At 33.4% G+C, this 21,831-nt stretch overlaps 2 protein-coding genes across 5 annotated transcripts in view; one reads left to right on the forward strand and one right to left on the reverse strand.

The window, feature by feature from the left end:
- Positions 1-21,831, reverse strand: part of LOC115453633 (stearoyl-CoA desaturase 5) — a 33,126-nt gene that overhangs the window by 4,778 nt on the left and 6,517 nt on the right. The window contains exons 1-3 of one of the 3 annotated variants that reach the window (XM_037442144.1): positions 10,431-10,570; positions 6,578-6,902; positions 5,974-6,104 (exon numbers count right to left, since the gene is read on the reverse strand). In XM_037442144.1, the coding sequence (XP_037298041.1) occupies positions 5,974-6,104; positions 6,578-6,902; positions 10,431-10,478 (504 nt within the window). In that variant the 5' untranslated portion in view covers positions 10,479-10,570. Of the gene's footprint in view, positions 1-5,973; positions 6,105-6,577; positions 6,903-9,971; positions 10,133-10,430; positions 10,571-21,831 lie in introns of those variants that run through there. The other 2 variants (XM_037442146.1, XM_037442145.1) reach the window with 2 other exon arrangements.
- The window catches only part of LOC115450910 (stearoyl-CoA desaturase 5), a 48,376-nt gene continuing 47,633 nt past the window's right edge, over positions 21,089-21,831 (forward strand). The window contains exon 1 of one of the 2 annotated variants that reach the window (XM_037442147.1): positions 21,089-21,444. In XM_037442147.1, coding sequence (XP_037298044.1) covers positions 21,371-21,444 — 74 coding nt within the window. In that variant the 5' untranslated portion in view covers positions 21,089-21,370. The remainder of the gene's footprint in view (positions 21,445-21,831) is intronic. The other variant, XM_030179075.2, reaches the window with a different exon arrangement.

Consider the following 21,831-nt stretch of genomic DNA (forward strand, 5'->3'; position numbering starts at 1 on the left):
TCTAGTTAGTTTATTTCTCTATAGACAGTAATGCGGCCCTCATACTAGCGTAGACAGGTCATAAACCATTAGAAAAGAAAAAAACATTCCTTTTTGGCCACACTTTGTCGTTTTGGCGCGGTATGAGTTTTTTATTCAGTGGTAAATCTTGAAAGGGCTTTCGGAGTTTATTTTCTTGTAACGAGCATGATATAATGAAAACGTTTTATTTCAATTCAGAAAAAAATATCAGATTATTTGGAACACGTTTAAAAACGCAAAATCTTCATTGGGGCTTGGAAAATTCTAATTATCATGAGATGTTTTGTGTAAGTGGAAGAAATTAATATAATTCAAATGACGCCAAGGCTAAACGACAGCGGGTCAATAGCTTCAATTGACTCTATTTGCTGTTTAGTTAAAGATAATAAGTGACTACATCTAAATAATTTCAGGCTAGTATTTACACTGTTTATATTATGATTTGTATGTAAAGTTGTTGCTTTCTTGGTATCTCCTTAGGAACCGTTATTATTATATGCTATGTCTGGTCGTAATAGTATGATAAATTACTTAATAAATATATTTAACTAACACTGATTAAAATTAAAATCAAAAATCGATTCGAATAATGCAATTACAGTTGAATTCATTGATTACGATATTTTTCATCGACACGAATCAAGTTTACGAAGGTTAAAGCATAAATACTTAGAAATTTATACTCCACAGAGGGTTATATCGAAAATGTTAAGCTCTTCGAAGAATTACCTAAGCCGACGTCATTGTCAAGAGTGTTTCATAGTGGAGTGGCAATAAGATAGATAAGACATGCCATTTAATGAATTTGAATTTCGAGAATTGTAAAATAGTTTTTCCATTTTTTTTTTGTAAGTAGTTGTTAATAAAAATTTACTAATAATATAATTATAGATTTGAATGGAAAACAAATGTTTTTGTATCATGACATCATTAGGAAAAATTAATTTTAAAAAATATATTTTCTTATTCTATTAATTATATTATAAGTAGGTACCTAGTAATATTTTGACCCGAATCTCATCGCGTCGGGGACAGTTAAAATATTTTCAACCCGCCAGTCGGGGTTCGGTCGCCTCAAAAAAATGCTCGAAGTAATAATAATCAAGTCTCACAAGTTTTATTTATCATCACCAAAGTTATATAATGCGTCATGCGATGACTTTAAACTCATAAAATTTTCTGTAGTTTTCAAAATCTTTCTTTTAATGTCACGTCTAATGGTCACACTCCATCGCGAATTTCAACCTAGACCTTTTGGCTGCTTTTGTCCATTTTTGGTTTTTTTATAACGTCATAATATAATAATTAATTTAATCAGTAGGTATAGTCTAATACTAGTTGTTTATTGGTTTATTGGTGGGATTTCTTATAATTTCTCATGGCATAATCTTCTAAATCCAGTTGAATGATAACGGCATTATGCCACATTTATTGTAAAGGCCCAATTTCATGTGTCACTCTTCAATCTTCATAAAAAACGTTTGTAGAGTTATTAGCTGATTTGAAATAGCAAAAACTACATTGTTAATGTTCGTATAAGTCGAGGTCGAATCACCGAAGCATACATTTGCGCATCTCGTCAGTGACAATCTTGCGCAAACTAGTCGTTTTGCGCACCAAGTAATGATTACACAGGACAACGCGTTGTATACATTTTTTTTAATTACTTTCATAGGAATATTAACTAAACCTGTAGCCCTAAAACGGCACGCGGTTGAGCACTTCGGTTTATACTAGAATTGACTTCCTTGATGTAACCAAACAAATGATCATACAACACGCCACTATACATCAAGAGACGGGCAGAGGTGCAACCAGTGTACCCCATTTTTCATCATTTGTTTTCAGTGCCATGTTGTGATATCGGGCGATCCTAGTGACATATTGGGCACAAATTCCAAACTCCGAGCTCATACTGTGCAGAACCCACTGCACGATTCAGAATTCGAACCCGGGACCATAGAGCAGTGTTACCGAAAGAGTTATAATGTTATAAATGAAATCCTAATGATTTTCAAGAAAAAAGATTACTGTAAGAGGTATAAAATAAATATTTTTAAATAATTGTCAAATAGCCAATTATACATTCGTTTTTCGTATAATTTTCATTTAGGATACAATATAATATACGTATCAATAAGTAAGTATTGCATTGTTAAGGAAGATTGTTGCTTGCAGTATCTCACGTAATAAATAAATAAATATAGTTGAATTGTCTACTAATTTTTAAATAACCTCTAACACAAAAAGTTCGAAAAAGTAAGGAAATAAAATGTGTTTAATTGTGTTTTAACTTTGATTTTTACCTTTAAACATACACGTAGGTAACTTGTACAATTCTGATTTACTTCTATCAAATTTACCCGTATTAGAGTAATTAAGTGCAAACAGTATCATTTCTTATGATTTTATATATAACAAAGTGCCTTAGAGACTCCATATGCGTTAACTTTATCGTCAATATAATTACACCGTGACATTATGCGTGGCACAATTTAATCATTAGGTAAAAATATTCTATTTTCAATGATCAAACACCGACAATTCATTTCAATCCTTTTTAAAATATTTTTAACCGACTTCAAACAAAGGAGGAGGTTATCAATGTGAATTTTTTTTTGTATGTTTGTTACTTCAGAACTCGCTCATTTATGAACCGATTTGGAAATTTCTTTTTTTATTCGAAAGAATATCTCTCCAGATCGGTCCCATAAATCTTTTTTCAACATCGCTTCAGTAGTTTGGTTTTAAAACTAAAAAACTAGAATAATTATGTGGTCCAAGAAAACGAAATCGCGAATTTAGCTTTCCTGTGACGTTTTTAGTTATGTTTTTGCATTGAGTTTGGTTGAGTGTACTTGTCATATACTTGTAAATATAGCATAACATCTTTTCCCCGTGTCAGGGGTAGGCAGAGGCGTAACATTTCAGCGCGATAGTTGTACTGTGTCTGAAACATATCAGTTGTGTTTTTGGATTGGGTTTAGTTGACTCTATTTCTCACATACATACATCTATGTATATAGCATCACACCTTTTCCCCTTTTTAGGGGTAGGCACAGATGTAACACCACAGCACGATAGTTGTACTATGATCGAAATATATCAGTTGTGTTTTTGCGTTAGGTTTGCTTGAATCTTCTGAAGCGATGTTAAAAAAATGTTTATGAACCAATCTGGAGATATATTCTTTCGAATAAAAAAAGAATTATCCAAATCGGTTCACAAATGAGCGAGTTCTGAGGTAATAACATACAAAAAAAAATCACGTCGAATTGATAACCTCCTCCTTTTTTTGAAGTCGTTTAAAAAAATGTCAAGTTTCAGTAGAGCGTCTTAAAATTTTGCACGCAGATATTTTGTCATAATTATTGAATTACATTTATTATCAAAATGAAATATTCATTGCTCTGTCTTTTTATTTAGTCTTAAAGTTACGTACTTAAGATTTTAAAATATTACATTTTCAAGGCAGCGCAGCATTTACTTGTTTGTTTAAAAGCTTAGACACTATTTGCTAGGCCAGGCTTAAGCAATGCGGTAAGTGTTAAAGTTTGTTTTTTATGCGTTACTGACAAAGATGAATCCACAGAAAATTTGATAGACCTACTTGTATTTTTTGTTTACATATTTTCTTCAAGTGGCTCGGTGGTGCAATTTCGTTTAAAAAGACGATACGGAATTTAGATTAAGTAGCCAAATAATAATTTGATTAACTTCAAGGCTTTTTGTCTGGTGAAGGGACAAGACGCGACAGGACAAGACGGCACGGTGTAAACAAAGCTATTTTACACTTTAAATTACCAAAGTTAGGTAGTGTTCCTATTATATCGATGCTATATTTTTTCTCTAATGAAAGATGTAGTAGTTGACATTGAAAATTCTTTATTATTTCATAAGCGGAATTCTCAGGAAATTACATAGAAAATACGGATTTTACACGAATAGACGAATTTCTAAATCTTGATTTCCTGCACCCTCATGTTTCATATGGAAATTAGTAGACTGAAGTATCGGAAGGCCTGTGCGAATTTACTTACGAACTATCAAATTATCAAATATAAATTATCATAATGATGTGGGCCCACTGATATAACATATTTGGTAAGCAGATTTCTCGCAGTTACAATTGTAGATCTGTCGGCTAACCAGCTATCTAACTTTGATCATGCTTGTGATCGTGATCTGTGGGTGATTATACGGATGCGCTCAGTGAGTGCGCGTCAAAACTAAAATTTATGAATTTGTGAGGTTTTCACGATCTATGATAGGGAAAATGCGACAAATACATGACATTAACATGGCAATTTATCACATTTAATTATAATTTATTTTTAAGGTACCGATGTACCTAACCATGTATTAAAATTTTATATAATCATATTTTTATGGAGGATAAAGGTTATTTTCGCTATATAGGAGTTATTTGTAAAGAAACATATTTTTGCCTGGTAAAATATTTAGATAAAAGTAAAGTGATAACATAAGAAAAACCATGTTTATGTTAAGTACAATTTTTATGATTTCCTTTATACTAATACTGTATATACCGAAGTAAGCGGAAATATAAATTAACCTTGTAAAATGGACTAGATCACGAAAAAGTGGGGTCAGTAAATGGATGGTCAGAGCCTAGCCCAAGTTAGTGAACACGCCACCGACGCAATCAATATTAAAGGTAAACTAACTACCAACGCGCCTCTCAGAGTGTTCTTCATTTTAGGAAGTACGCTCTAGAAGGTACTTAAGTACGTAATTAAGGGAGTTAGAAAATTAATTGTCGAATACTTAACGTCGAGCGGTTATGTGTCCGAATTAGCGTGGATTCACTGCACAATAATATATTTTCGAAGAATGAATGGAGGCCACACACAGAATACCTAACTGAAAACAAGATATTTGTGGTCACTTTCGAGATGAAATTTCTAACTCAATTGAAGTAGACATTTTTAGACAAGAAAAACATCTTAATAAAGGGTTTACGAGTTTTTTGTTGTCTTCACACAGGTGTTAAGAATACTCTTTCACTTTTTTTTTACTTTAATTTCTAGAAATATTTGCGTTGCATTATTTTTTTAAACAGAAGACTATGGTACAAATGTAAATGGCAACTTTATAACAGTGCGTGCACTTTGATTACAGAAATAGATTACGCGATGATACCTACAATGATGAATCTCGTACAAGGGAGACATACTAATCAACTTGATAAGTATAATATGTACAAATTATATTATGTACTAGCTAACCCCACAGAAGTTCTTCTGTCTAACTAAGAAAGCCCGGAGTTTCTCTCTGCCTTTCTTCTTCGGGTAGTCATTACTTAGGTAGCTAGTGTAAGGCTGGTAGGTTAGCTAGGTTAGGGCTCATGTCCTCGCCGGTGAGGATCGCGACGCGTTACCCTTCTATTTCCCCCTACTTGCCAGCCCGAGCTGGTAACTTCGGTTTGTACCTTGTCTTTAGTATAAATTTTATCCCTAATTTAAAATGTCCATAGTTATATAAGTAATTTTAATAGTTGTTTAGAAATAATAATAGTTATTCTTATGCTTTGTTTTGACGTATCATAAGTGCAACTTTGTTCGCCTACGTTTTAAATAAAGTATTTTATTTTATTTTAAAAAATTTGAAGTGCGCATTCTATCAATCGCTGACAATTATTTCAAACAACTGACAGTTATGTAAAATTAAATTATTGTCGATAAGTTTTTTTAAATTTTCTAATTTTCCGCGCAACTTTTTGATTTTTCTTTTCATAAGAGCATTCTCCTGACAATAACAAACACAACAAAAAAAAAATAATGTGAAATCGGTCCAGCCGTTCACGCGTAAATGACGTGACCAAGGGAAATAGGGATTAATTTTTATATGTATAGATTTAATTATTTATAATATAGCCGGCTGAATAGAATTTTTAGGACAGTTATAATTTACACATGTTTCGGCACTTACTTGTCCAGTTATAGTAAAGAGTAGCGCGAGAAGTATCCTTAAAGGCGTATTCGCTTTGTACGCTCTGTGTGACCATAGTCTATGAACACCTGCTGTGATTCCAAATCCTGATGTGTATATTGTACCAAATACTGAAACAAATCAAATTAAAATAAGTCTGTATGCTATCAGGAAATGTGTCGCAGTTATTTTGTTTGCAAAGCATGGGAAACTATTAATTTGGTCAATTAATGTTCAATGATCTCCGCAGATCATAAATACACTATTTTGGAAGATTTTTGGATATGGTACTTGTTAAAATGATTTAAGAATAAGAAAGGGAAAGGTGGTGTTTAGTGTTTCGAAATATCCGCCCACATAGTGTGAAACGCTTCTATCTATGAGCCAAAAGTACTCTGGTCGAGTCGGCTTATTGAATATGATGAAAAATTGGAAATGCCATTTTAACGATTCATGATAATACTTGCGAAAAAAGGTATATTTTTTTCTCTAATACTAATACTAATACTATTTACTTTAAAATATTATTTGAAAGTGTGTTTCGCCGACGTAAAATTCGAATAAGGCCGGTTAAAAGAAAAGTATCTATTAAAAATAAACTCACCAAATAAAACTGTGAAAAACTTAACTTGGAAAGTTATAATCAGGTACAGGCCGTAAATTGTGACTAAATGCAACAATACTTGTACTGTAAGGTCTGGCCACTTGATGCGTGGCCTGAATTCCATAGCTTCATACTTGTTTATGTCAAAGTCTGTTTCACTTTTTGTCTTCTCATTTGTACTGTCTTGTAACAATGTGTTGTTGTTTTCGTAGCACGTCACAGTATTATCACTTTTATATTCATCAGGTATAAGTCTCATTTTCAATTGCGTGTCGATTGCGTTGCACACATCGTCGTTTTGTTGTGCGGGAGCCATGCTGATGGGCTGTAATCAATAATATTTTGATTATGCTCCAGATAACATTTTGTCAACTGTGGTTAGTAAGCTTCTTGGTGGTTAGGTAAAAAATGACCAATTTATGCGTAATCGTGAACGTATTTCATTTTCTGTAACGGTCAGCTGTTTTGGTGGTTATTAAGATGGTAAATTACTGCAAATTAAGATTTCTTTGTCTTTAGGGATAAGTTCCCCTTAATGAAAGCAGAAATTCCTTTTAATACAAAATAAAAAGTTAACTTAGTACTTAATAGGTATTGACTATTCTATATATTTTTTTTTTATTTCAAAATATAAACTTATTGTCCGGTAATTAAAACCAATGTTTAAATATGCCTCTCAAAAGACATCTACTATATGGAAAACTAATAGCAATTTATTGTACGTTAAAAATAAAGATGTCTCGTTTTTTTATTCTAGCAGGACGATGTGACTGCACTGCGCCTGATGGTAAGTACGATGCCGTCCAGATAGAGTATCGAATGGCAACTGATGGCTATCTCATGCCATACAAACGTGCCGGCCTACTGAGATCCTTCTTCACGCCACGGCGGAAGAAACCAGGTTTAAATAGGGAACACGCGCCCAGGCAAACAATTCAAAAGTCATATAGATATATTAGTATTAGAACTTGAAAATAAAAAAACAATTCCTTGTATTTCATATTCATAAATGATTAAAGCTAGATGAGGATATAAAGTTAGGTATCTGTTCTTCACAGGTGTTAGTACTCATAGTAATAAAAATGTTTATCTTTGATAACGCGAAAATTGCGTTCGATAAATTCTAATTAGTGTTCACCCATGGACATTTCCAAAGTAAGAGTAAAAAGTTTGTATTAGTACAAAAAGTTTGTCACTTGGATTTTTCCTGGTGACCTAGTAGCTAAAATTTGTCTTCTTTATTACGCCTTAGATTTTTTAGATTACTACCACGCAACAGTTTTATAATTTGTTATATAGGTAGATTTCGACTTAGAATAATGTTGTAGATTTATAATGCGGATTATACCAACTATTGTAATTTGTAATTGCTATTATTACTTCAATCCAAACAAGGTGTTTGGACTATTTATTTCAGTTTACCCTTATTTTAAAATCGAATTATCTAGTCTATACGAGTGACAATCTATGATAAACTATAGATTACAATTATGAAATAATGCGGCGCGGCGGAAGGAATGACTCAATTTTTTTTGTCAGAATACTATCTTATAAATAAGTCTGATTAGTGATATCGTATCAAAAATACTATTTTTCGAACCGAGGTCGACTGTGACTCATGATTTTTGTTGCAAGTAATTGGTGTATGTGTTCTGAGTTATTTATAAAATTAAGTAAAAAGATGTGTTATTGACACGAGTGTTTATTTCAGAGTAAAATATGTAACTAGGCAAACAACAACATTCAAATATTTACAAAAATAGAACACATTAAAAAAGAATATTGGTCACAACAAAGGTTACATTCTACAACATTTTTTTCTATATATGATATGGTGTAGTCATCTCTATGATGTGGAAGATACATGTATACTGAAACATGATTTTCTGGGTTGCTTGGGTCAGATGTCTGGTTGCAATTATTAAATTATTTGAACTTTCGCACATTTTCTCTTTTTCTCACAGCATCAGGTCATAGAACGTAATTACTTTTGATCGCAACCCGGCCATTTATGTTTTGGTTTTCATATTATTAACAATATATACATAACAAAATATACTCTAACATTGAAATTATAATACTTATAGCAGAGATAACATTATAACGCGTCATGGTGTACCTTAGATATTATTTGTTAATTTGAACATTTCATTTGTTCATAGCTACCTACTAAACTATCTGTTTTAAAATATTAATAAATCATGTGCAGGCGCCCATGCCGAAGTATTTCGCCCATCGATAATTACGTGCCACTAACCTCCAATATACATTAGATTTTGTCGTTGATTTTAACGGTTATTGTTTTTCGCGGTGTACTTAGAGTGAAAAGCGGTTCCTTCGTAAAATTAACTCTCCGTCAGTGAATATGCCATCAAAGTGGGTCTAGTCTAAATTTATTTGAACAAGTAAATAACCATTTTGACAGTGAAGTTATCGTACAAAATTTGTCTTTTATATTTCGATCATTATGTGATGTGTATATGTATATTATCTTATAAGGTTAGATATTTAGAAACATAATTCATTGTATAAATTTTGCTTTGAATATGTATTATGAGTATTTTTCAAAGTAAATTTTCCCGTGTAACCAATAAATCTATACTATTATGTAAAGCTGAAGAGTTTGTTTGCTTAAACGCACTAGTCTCAGGAACTAATGGTTAGAATTCAAAAAATCTTTAAAATGTTGGATAGCCTATTTATCATGACATGACGTATATATAACATGACGCTATGACCAATAGGAGCGGAGCATCAATGATAAATGTTGCAAAACGGGAAAATTTATTTCTCTTAAGAATTTCAGTTGCGTGCGCTGCGTAAACCGTTAAATGTACACAAAAATCATGTATGACGGAAGTATTTCTCTTAAAAAGTTCAAAAAATAAATAGTAAAGCTAAGTCCCCCGCCGAATCGGTTTACCTGTCTGAAGGCGATAAAGTCAAAAACTAGGTACTTAACCGATCTTGGTGAAATTTATGTATGGAGATAGTTTAAGACCTTTGGAAGTACATAGGCTACTTTCTATCTCGGGAATATAACTGGGACTTTTATCCCGAAAAACTCGTCACGCAGGCGGAGCCATGAGCAAAAGCCAGTTCTACAATATATGTGGTAATAGTTAACCTAAAAGGTATTTAGTACTTGCTTCGGCAGTACATATATTTACCTAAAACGTTTTTTTCCTGTTTGAGTTACGATATGTTGAAAGAAAGGGAAATGTCAGGCGAAATTGGGAGGTACGAAGTAAATAAGATGTGTAACGATTAACAATAAAATTGTACAAGAGAAGTTCACTATTTTTTAATTTCAACATTCCACAAATATACCTAAATATATTCTATATTACATATATTAATCATAAACAAAAATAATGTAATCTATTTTAAGTACCTGTATGTTGATCAAGATGTGTATAGATTAGCGATGGAGTGCTGAATGCGTAATATGCCGTTACTACAATCACTTCCAATTAGTTATTAAACAACACGCATTACGTAAGGAATGCTTGACGGCGTGCGCATTTGATGCGCACTTCAAAACAAATGATATGAGTGCTGGATAGGATACACGCTGATCGCGCTTACGCGAGCTTTTGAGCTGCGATATCGCTAACGGCGTGCGTGATATTACGATAACAGTTGCGGAAACAGTAGAGACCGCGTGCATACCACGCGTTCATATCAGGCTAATACACTTAGACGAATTTTGTTTCTAAAAATTGGGACAGCGTTCAAAAAACACAAAATTGTACTACTGTACTAATGTAAATTACAAATATGCTTAAAACTCACTGTCACAAATAAATGTCGCTTAAATCAATTAGCTTGATAACTGGTGATATTCGCTTACCTTTATATTGGGCCGTTGTGTTAACCATGTATGCAATTGAATAATCATGAATCCCTCCTATCCGAATTTCGACTACGGCGGCCAATCTCAACGGAGATTAGCCACGTACCAGGATATATTATAGTGCACAAGTGTGTGCGCAGTACACAGGTGTACCCTCTGTTCCTTCACTCTCATAGTCTGGTGAGACGGCAATCCGACATGACCGGAGAGGGATCAGGCGTAGGACCAACGGCTTTACGTGCTTTCCGAGGCACGGGGGTATCACACCGCCCACTTCCTGACTCCGAGCTGCGTCTGAATATTAAAAATTACTCAGTCTAATCTAATCTAATCCAAACCCAGTCATAATTATTTTGGCCTGACCCGGGATTCGAACCCACGACCTCAGCGCGGCAGTCGTACTTGTACCGTGTTCACTTACAACTACGCCACCGAGGCAGTCAATAATCATAGTACCTATATTACTCACGTTTACAATTTCACGTTTTCGAAGTTGGTCCCATAGTAACAGTTGTTCGTATTGATGGGTGGAATAACACTTTTTAGGATTTAAGGTATTTTTTTTACACTCTGCATATTACCCTAACAATCACGTAAATATTAAACTGACTCATTATTGGACTCATTCATGCTCACAAGAGAAAAAAAACGAAAATTGATTGACCAGATCAGACCTATTAACACTTTAACTTCCACCCTAGCTGTAACCACGGCTGCTCTATCTTAAATTCAAGTCTATCTATGGCTCTGTGCTGTCATATCAATGGATTGCTCCAGTGATTTAAGTTTTTATGTAGCTGGAACGGCATATCGCGTAAGTGACGTATAAAAGACATAAAAAGTAATTGGAAAAAAAAATATGCGCGACGTTCGTCCCAATTTTGTATGGCAGTTATTTTATATACAGAGTGGTGACGACATAACGACATTAAATGAAAACACGCACCCCACTAGTTGATCAAAACAATCTAAAATTATCAAAAAAGTTATTCCGCAAAACTACAAGAATCTAATTTTTCAAACAAACTAAATGCGAAAATAATCTAAATTAAACACACCAGCCTTTATAATATTATTTATTAACCTCATCTGACCTGTAGGCACTGCACGTAAAAGGCGTACGTACGTACTTATTTGGCGGTCCCTTTTGAGCGTAAAGTTTCATTCATGAACGTAATCTAAAAAATGGTGGTCATGGTCACTAGGTTCACATTTCATGTAAACACTTGAACATTTAATCAAAACTAATACACACGCGTACGAACTACAAAAGAAATGCCGACAAATCGTCGGCCGCCGCGCCGCGCAGCATCAGCTGATGTGCGTCTTACAACTTGCATTATGATATTTTTTTAATAATATTGAATTTTGTTTCTAATTAATAGTTTAGTTTATCTATCCATACGTAACGCTGTATAAGAACGTTCTCTTCTTTCGGAGAGCTAATCATTCGATCGCTCTGTCTTCGTTTTCGGTAGCGCTTCCCTTACACCTGGTATTTTTTCCTACACTTACCTACATGTTTAGACAAAAATTTCAAATTGACAACGTAGCTATCTTACCAGTTTACAAAACAAGTGGTGCGCCTCGGCAATCTTTCTTCGCCAATAATAATAATGTTATCTTTATGGTGATTAGGTCTAAATACAACCAGCAATACAATAAAATATTGTAATATTATTTCTGAGTAGCGAGTAGCACATTGTATTTAGTTGTATTACGCATGTAGGTAAATGAAATTGTTTTGAGGTGAATGACCTAATGAACTTGCGTGGCTAAATCGTAATGCACGTACATCATGTTCTAAACTCGTTAAAGTAAAAAATAATTCCTGCGGCTAAACCATTGATTGTAATTTGATAATTTTTGGTATACGTACTACTAACGTGATACTCGGTATGTGGTTTCATTTAATGTCGCTATGTCGTCACCACCCTGTATATGTATGTTATAGATTTGTTTAAGATAACTAAGCAGCTTAAAAACATATCAACCAGTATCGAAAGAGAGTGAGTAGCTTCGGTAATCTACTCTGTTGTGTGTACATAAAGAAGAATGTTAATAAACTTCTTCAATAAACACAAAAGGCAGTGTTGTAAAACTCTACACTGAAAACACTGAGGTCGCTGTCATTTCATAAGTTAATTATTTGTGCGTTAATTACAATTATAAATCTATACTTTAGTTTGTAACTTGTTTTCCATACACTTCTATGCTTATTAGAAGTAGTAGTATAAAATAATACGTAATCACTTAGCACGAAAACACAACACCTACGTGCAATTTAATCTTATCTCGACTATTATAACGTGGTAAAATATATGTGTTAATAATATGAAACAGTTATTCTAAATTATCTTACTATTATGTACAAATCTACACTAATCTTAAGGAAAACAGACATATTGCAATTTTACAATTTGGATGTTTATAAATAAGTTTCAATACTATAAAACAAATGAAACACAAGATTTTATGGTTATAAAGAATAAAAGGGTAGTCATTAGCCAAGTATATAAAAATATAATGTTATCCTTATCGAAAAAATAGAGTTATTATAAGACTGAATCCATAGGCTAGTCTTATTTTATGTAAAATACTGCTTACCGCCGCAAAGTTATTATTACAATAGGCATCCGCGGCTCTAGTTTGATTATTTATTTATAGCGCTGTTTTATATATTGCGTTATTTTCTATAGAAATAATCTAGCTGTATCTTGTGACATTTAGTAATCTATTAACTATGTAACTGAATATAAAGGAAAGAGTTAGAGTTTGATGTCTTTGTAAAATCATTATTTAAATTAGTAAATAAAAAAATACTATTAAGCGTTATGTTAGGCACAGTTTTTTTTATCCCTTAAACACTTGTGGTTAAACCAAGGTTTATGTGGACGAAGTCGCTAGCAAAAGTAGTGTAAGTTTAGTCAGAAATCATAGAGATTTACTATATCATTTCTGTGTTCCGTATTTGCACTGCTTGGTTAAACAGAATTTGGACTCAATATTTCTATTTCTAATAATTAACAAGATTACTTTAATTTAGGGCTAGAATTTTGATATCTAGCCCTGTATTATATTTATGTACTACCAACTATTGGGCTTACTATATAAGTAAGGGGTTTTAGGCTTTAGTGCACCACGCTGACCAAGGCAAGTTAGCAGACTTGCTTCGATCAAAAATACCTTGAAGCTAACTTTACATACCTTCAAAACTGTTTTTGGAGAATTCTCAGGTATGTATGTAGGTTTTCTCATGATGTTTTCTATCACCATTAAAGCGAACGATTATAGTTAAACCATAAACATAATTTGTTTATTTAAAACTTAGAAAAAAATAAGCACTTGATACGCTATTTATGTGACATTCAGTCACTTAAAAAATGTAATCTGTTTCTATTAGTGGCGAATAGTTAAAATTTTCGAAATGGGACCCGATAAAACATATACGTAGCAATAGTTCTAATGATTTTACACTAATTATAGTGAAAAGGAAGCCGGCAGGGATCGGGTTATATGGACCCTTGGCAACTTATATCTATAAAAAATATGTCTCAATAAATAATGTTAGTATGTATACTATTTAAAAAAAACTGAAAAAATACTTTTGTTCGATTGCACTAATCTCTAATTAGTAGTCTACATTTCAAATATTGGGAGAAAGAAAAATCGGGTTTTGTATCCCTCTTATGACAGGATAGGGGGCGATATCGTTTCCATCGGGAATCTAAACCCTAAACGCTATTTTAGGAAAATACTTTTAACTACTTTTGTAATACATAGTGAACATATTTCAAGAAATGGATTTATTATATTCAAGGTAGATGTCTGTAGATAAAAAATATGCAAAATGCCGCACATACATATTTTTTGCACTTGTAGTGTAACGGAAGTCTTAAAGGCAAACCTAATTTCAATAACGTTTCATGAAATAATATAATAAATAAAAACCTATGTATAAATTTCATCATTGCATTATATATTATAAAAGTTAATAATAAAAAACACGAACAAAAAATTCTAATATGCTTTTCCACTACAACAACAAAAAAATACCAAAACTATAGTGGGCCTTATGAGGAATTAGTCTTTTATTCACCTTATCTTACTAACTTGTAAAAACAATTGAACAAGGTCATATTTGAAGATCGTTTACTTATTTTATGAAATTTTTTATGTTTCTAAAAACATCGAAAGTTGTATGATCATTTTGGTAAGAAACATAGGTAATGTTGTTTTCTATAGAGAAATGTAATTAAATCGATCATTCCCAACCAAATAACAAATTAATCCTTAACATAACTTGTTACTCATTCGAATATTTCTTTTTGCACGGAACGCTTAAACAATGTTACTATATTTTGACGTGTTTATCTCTGCTACTCTTTGATGTGCTTCCAAGGTTTATGCCATTCAAGTATAAAACTAGCAAATCAGACCATTCGATAAATACCATCTGTTTTCCGTGACAATATGAAGTCATAGACGTATCTGCTTTTTTATGCAATGTGGATACCGAGAAACTATTATTATAGTTTATGATTACTATAAATTTGAATTCAACGATTGGTAAAAAAAAAATATTCTTGTATTTAATTAAATATTAGATATTATTAATCGATCGTTTTCGATCGCAGTATTTCAAGTGGTTAAAGATGTTCGAAACAACCTATATTTGAATGTAATAACTTATCATTTTATACTTGTTTGCTTATGCTCCTAGTTACCACAAATCTTCATAAACTTAATTTTAATTAGCATTTCCGCTGGACTGTAGCCTCGACGGACGTAAAACAATGACCACCTATTCCATTACATTGACTAATAAGTTCCAAGGAACAATGCATAATTAGCGAAATGAATGTATGAAGAATTTGTCCAGTGACACGCGATACTAAAGAATAACAGTCATAACTTGATTCCTTGTAAAGATAACGGTGGTGTGGTGAATATACAACACTTCCGCTCGATAAAGTGATAGAAGTCGGTCTAATCCTATGTGGGTCATCATTCCATATCATGGCAATTTATTTTGACTATAAAACGTTGAATAAATTTCATACAGCACGCGCCCGAAACTTTAGTCTCGCCTTTCACAGACTAATTTGTATAGCGTCACTATAATAACGAGATGGTTAAATTATTTCAAAATCCAAATATATCATATAATATTTAAAATTGTAAAATAACCAGCGCTCTGCAAGTGTCAGATAAATGTGATTTTAATTTAAAATTATTTCTATAATATAATATGGATCAGAACATGAAAGTAAGTTCTATTGTGTACATTATAGCCAACAAAACAGATGACTCGTTACAAAATGGGATTAAAAATATTCTTTAAGTAAATTATGATATATTCCGACATAAGTATTACATGATTGAATCGTTCATTGTTTGTTAAGATATTTCTATAAGTCACAGATTTTTCTTTCTAAAAAAATATTCATTATATATTCTTGTAATCTCGTTATATATAATGAAAAACATAATATTTCATGACTAAAAAGAGTTTTTTTTTCTTATTACACGTATTGTAATAATTTTCATGCAGAATAACATTAAGAACTGATGCAAATTAATTTAAATCAGTGGTAAGAGACGTAAGTGGCTTCAATCAACGTCCCCGTATAATATCAACAATTTCGTTCCATCAACCGTATATTTTTCGTCCGAGCGGCGCCATCAGCCGCGTGAGTCCGCTAAATACGAACAATATGTTCTATACTTTGTTCGGAAGTAAGCTTTTCAGATAATTTCGTTTTAACTAAGTTTGATGCTCAACCGTAATTTAACTAAACATGCTAGATTGTATTTCTAAAATGTTAATTAACAGCCAGTGCCGTAATTAGGTTCGTACCAGTGGTGCTCAAGCACATGACATAAACGCTGGTGAGGCGCAGAAATTATCATCAGACCTGGACCAAGTTTTGAAACATACATGGACGCTATTAAAAAGCTGGCAGCGGACGTATGAAAACCTTATCATGGCACTGTAAATATAGGCAAATATATGCGCCAAACGTATTATCAATCATGTAACTGTCTCTTGAGTTATCTGTGTTAATATAACCATTATTTAATATATATTTTTTTCAATATTTGTAAGGGAATTCGAAATTTTAAGCAAAGCCGCAGACACTGTTATTTTATTCCATTGTATGCTCACTGCCGCCGCATATCATCGGCACGAAGTCATGGAGTGAAGTCAGTGTTTTATGTAAATGTAAGCAGAAAATGCTTGAATAAAGGCTGTAATTGGAGAAACTTTTTTTGCGCAAAACTACTCTTTTATTGAACTGAACTTGAAACTTTATACTAGAAATAAAACTAAACAAATTTCAGCTCTTACAAATTAATTTTATTCAACAGACGGTTCAACTTGCGTATTCGGAAGTAATTTTATATTTCACTAAGCTTAAATCAAGAAAAAGAGCGGTCGTAAATATTATCTACTGATTTTCATAGATACCTGTCGCGGCAAAACTACGCTCGCGAACTTTATTAGTTTTGATGTGTAAAAGTGTTTAAAATATATTATAGACATCACTGAAATGTTGGACAAAGTGTGTGGATGATGTGGTAGTGTTATTTGGGTGTTAAAACTCATTATTACAGAGAAAATCGTATGAAAAGTATACAACTGACAATTGGACAATTAAAAATCTTTTCAACTACCTTCAAATTTAAGACATTTTTTTATTCGGATCTTTAAATCAGTGTGACCAATAACTTAAAATATACAAAATACCAAAATGAGTTCTAATAAATGTGCAAAGTGTAATAAATCACCAAGTGAGAAGAAAACACCTGTTAAATGCGACTGTTGTAACATCTTACTATGTAGTGACTGCAATGGATTGTCGCCGACCGAAGTTCGTGTGTTGGAACTAAAAACCATTCCTCGGATTATGACATTCCTGTGCAGTGATTGCAGGGCTACTATGAGACAACTTCCAATGATATTAAAAAAGCTAAATGAGCTCTCTGAGGAAGTTAAACAATTGCGTATGCGGCAGAACATGCACACAACTGAATTAGCTATTCAAGAAATGTCGGAAAGGGCCAACAGGGCTAACAACATCATCATGTATGATATACCAGAATCCACCAGCAATGTAGGAGATAGTAGGAAAGAGCATGACAAGAAAGAATGTACAGCTATAATAAAATCTATAACTAAAGTGAATTGTGAAAAAGTCAAGCTTTTCCGCCTTGGTGCTCGTAAATCTGATGGAAATGTCAGACCACGCCCGGTCAAGGTAGTTCTAAATAGTAAAGGTGATGCATTAGAAGTACTGCGCAATAAACTCAAGTTAAATAAACCGTCATCCATATCAGCAGACCTAACTCCCATGCAGAGAGAATACTTAAAATACCTACGTGAAGAACTTAATAAACGCATTAACGAAGGAGAGAAAGATATCACAATCAAATATGTTCACGGTCACCCAACAATTGTTAATAATACCCAAAAAAACTAAAAACTTATGATATCATTAAAACTAAGCAATTAATTAATACAAATGATTACAACAATAAAAACCAAATAACTCATATATCATCACCCCTTATTACAGTTACAATTTTATACACTAATATACAATCGGTGACATCCAAATTAGATCTACTTATTGCAAGAGTGGAGTCTTTGGAACCTACTTTTGTTGTAATTACCGAAACATGGCTAAAGCCCAATATACCCGACTCAGTGATCAAAATACCAGGATATGATATATACAGAGATGATCGAATTGGCAAACGAAGTGGTGGTGTGGCAATATATGCTTCAAACAGAACTTTTTTTATATCAACAAAATTGAATGCAAACTACAATATAAAACATGAAGCTTCGGAGTGTGTACTGCTCGACGTCACAATCGGAAACGACAAATTCATACTGTGTGGACTGTATAGAGGACACCATTCAACAATGGACCAAGATAATGCTTTATTTAAACAACTTAACCAGGTTTCTGAAAATAACACAGTTGTTGTAATGGGAGACTTTAACTATGGAGGAGTGAAATGGCCATTAGAAAATTGCGGATATATAACACAAATAGAAAATAACTTCATACAATGGTACATGAGCAGTAACATGGAACAATTAGTGAGTAAGCATACTAGATTTAGACAAGGGAATCAGCCATCATGCATAGACTTGATATTAACGAATGGAGATTCACTGATTGCAAATGTAGACTATCACGCTCCTATTGGCAAGAGTGACCATTCATGCCTACAAGCAACTATTCAAACTGAATCTCAGGAAAAGAAAACAAAGTCCAGATATAGACTCAACTATAATAAAGCAGATTACAATAAAATAAATGAAAAAGCTCACTCTACCTTGTCTGTAAGTATGAAGGACTTAACTTGTGTAAGAAGTCAATTTAATACTCTCTTGAATGCACTCAAAGAAGCAATAGCGTTGGTCGTACCACGAACCAAACAGATTCAACACGTCAGAAATAAACCATGGATTAGTAATGATACAAAAAAACTAATGAAACAGAAATGCAGATTATGGGACAGATACTTATTAACCGGGCTTGATAATTTCTATATGGATTACAGGAGAATTAACAATAAATTAACTAAGCTAAACAAGTCAGCACGAATGAAATATGAAACCACATTAATAAACTGTGGACCAAAAAGATTCTACTCTTATATAAGACAACAAATAACTTCCAAGGTAAGTGTACCAAGAGCGCTATACAACCGCCAAGGTCAAATTGTTACTCAGCCTCATGAAATTGCTTCAGCATTCGCAGATCAATTTGCAAGCGTATTTCAGATAGAACCACAAGGAAATTTACCTATCTTAGATCCGAATTACAGAGTGGAGGACTGTATAGAAGATATATTGTTTACTAAAGACAAAATTAAACTTGCGATTATGGAAATGAAACCGGATTCCTCATCTGGACCAGATAACATTCCTGTAACAATATTACAAAAGTGTGACATTAATGAATATTTAGTAACAATTATGCAGACTTCATATGAAACAGGTATCTTACCAGAGTTATGGAAGACTGCCATTGTAACTCCTATTTTTAAAAAAGGAAATAAATTAGATCCAACAAACTTCCGACCAATAAGCTTGACCAGCGTAATGTGCAAAGTTATGGAAAAATTATTGTCCAACATATGAGAGATTTCTTTTCCCATTACAGAGTCGTACCAGAACAACAACACGGTTTTTGTCCACACCGCTCTACTATATCAAATTTACTGTCGTGTCTATCAACATGGACAAAATCTTTTAATGTTAGAAATCCCGTGGATGTCATCTATCTGGACTATGAAAAAGCTTTTGATAAGGTTCCAATTAGAAGGCTCCTACAAAAACTGGAACATGTAGGTATACGCGGTAAACTACTATACTGGATTGAGTCATTTCTGAGACAAAGAACTTTCCAAGTGAGGATTGGTGATACATTGTCAGAACAACGAGAAATTTACAGTGGTGTACCACAGGGATCAGTTCTTGGACCAGTTCTGTACATAATTTATACTTTCGACCTTCCCAAATGCCTGAAATGTAAAGTTAGCATATTCGCCGACGATACTAAGATATTTGCGAACCCATTATTGGATTATGAACAACTGCAAAATGATTTAAGCAAAATTGCAAACTGGTCAAAGGAATGGCTTATCAATTTGAATATTTCCAAGTGCACCGTACTACATATAGGTATTCGTAACCCTCGCCTTCCATATAGATTGAACAATGAGCAGTTATTGGCAGTCAAGATGCAAACCGATCTCGGCGTAAAAATTACGGAAAATTTAAAGTGGGGCGAACATATAATGTCAGTCACCTAAAAGGCGAATAGTCTTATTTATCTGGTTAAGAAAGCTTTTAGGCATTTGACCCCGGAAATGATGCTGAAAATCTATAAAACATTTATTCGACCAATTCTGGAGTATGCTTTTCAAGTGTGGAACCCATACTTTGTTAAGGATATTGAGCTATTGGAAAAAGTGCAACGTAATTTCACAAAGACGCCAAAGCTTCTGAAACACCGTCCATATGAGGAACGCCTTGAAGTATTGAAACTAACCACCCTAAAGGATCGCAGGCACCGTGGTGATCTCATTGAAACTTATAAAATATTAAATGGACACTATGACATCCAGGGGTTCCATAACCTATTTAACCAAGACACCAATGTACGTCTCAGGGGCCATAACAAAAAACTAATCTCCACCATGTCCAATAACAAACCACATATGCATTTCTTGACGAACAGAGTAGTAAGAGCGTGGAACAACCTCCCACAGGATGTGGTTGCAGCAGAAAATGTGAACATGTTTAAAAATAAACTTGACAAATATTTTACTGGGAAGTGAAACTGGAATTGAGAATTACAGGATACAGGCATATCAGTTAAATATACTGCCTGCCTGATAACAAACAATAATAATAATAATAATAATAAATTTTCATTATGTTTTACAATTACTTGTCAAGGAAGTTAGAAGTAGGACAAGTATATATATAATGTTAATGAACATTATCGTATAGGCTAGCGTACATTAGGGCGGGACGCAAAGTATCGCGTAACAAAAACTTTCCTAAATCACTTTTGTCATTTTATATTAGCTATCTCAATGGCTATCGTACACTACAGGTGAGCCGCATCGCAACGCACTGAGGGATCGCTTCCTAGGCGTATTTTTGCGTCGATATTATGCGTTGCGATGCGGCTCGCCCCAAAATTCGTTGGAACCATAAGGAAAGTCATCACTATAGGGAACGTAACTGATTCAATTATTGCGTTGCGGCGAGCCTAGTCGCGATTCCATTGTGATCAATAGCGACCACCGTACGCAAAGTGTTAAAACCCGCCACAGTGGCCTACTTAAGTGTGTCGCGTTCCGGAAATGGCTTGTGTATATCCGGTTCAAAGAGACCAGCATAAATGTATCGACTGGCGAGGGGTAATCGTCTCTCATCGGTCGACAAATATCTAGACTCCATTCCGCTTTCCATCAGGTGAGTCAGGTTATAATGCTGTGCCGGTATAATAAAGACTCAAAAGTTGTACACTTGTATTAGAATTAATAATTTTTTCACCACTGTCATTCATAATTTGTTGTGATATGCCAGTTTACATTGGCATTAGGTACTTATGTTTAATGTTGTTTGGTGTTATATTTAATGTTGAGACTCTAATTAGATAAATTCTGGTGTTGATTTAAAAAATGTGTCCCGTGTTCAACTTTGAGATCATGTTAGCTTCACAATTATATTTTTATGCGAACAAACACGGTCTACATTTTACATATTATATCAATTGGACTTTTATCAGTCCGCTTAACGATTACAAATGGTTTGTAACAATTGGGTTTAACTCATGCATACGTGAGCACGACTAAGGTA

This window comes from Manduca sexta, chromosome 24 (assembly GCF_014839805.1).
Source record: "Manduca sexta isolate Smith_Timp_Sample1 chromosome 24, JHU_Msex_v1.0, whole genome shotgun sequence".
In the NCBI taxonomy this organism is placed as follows: domain Eukaryota; kingdom Metazoa; phylum Arthropoda; class Insecta; order Lepidoptera; family Sphingidae; genus Manduca; species Manduca sexta.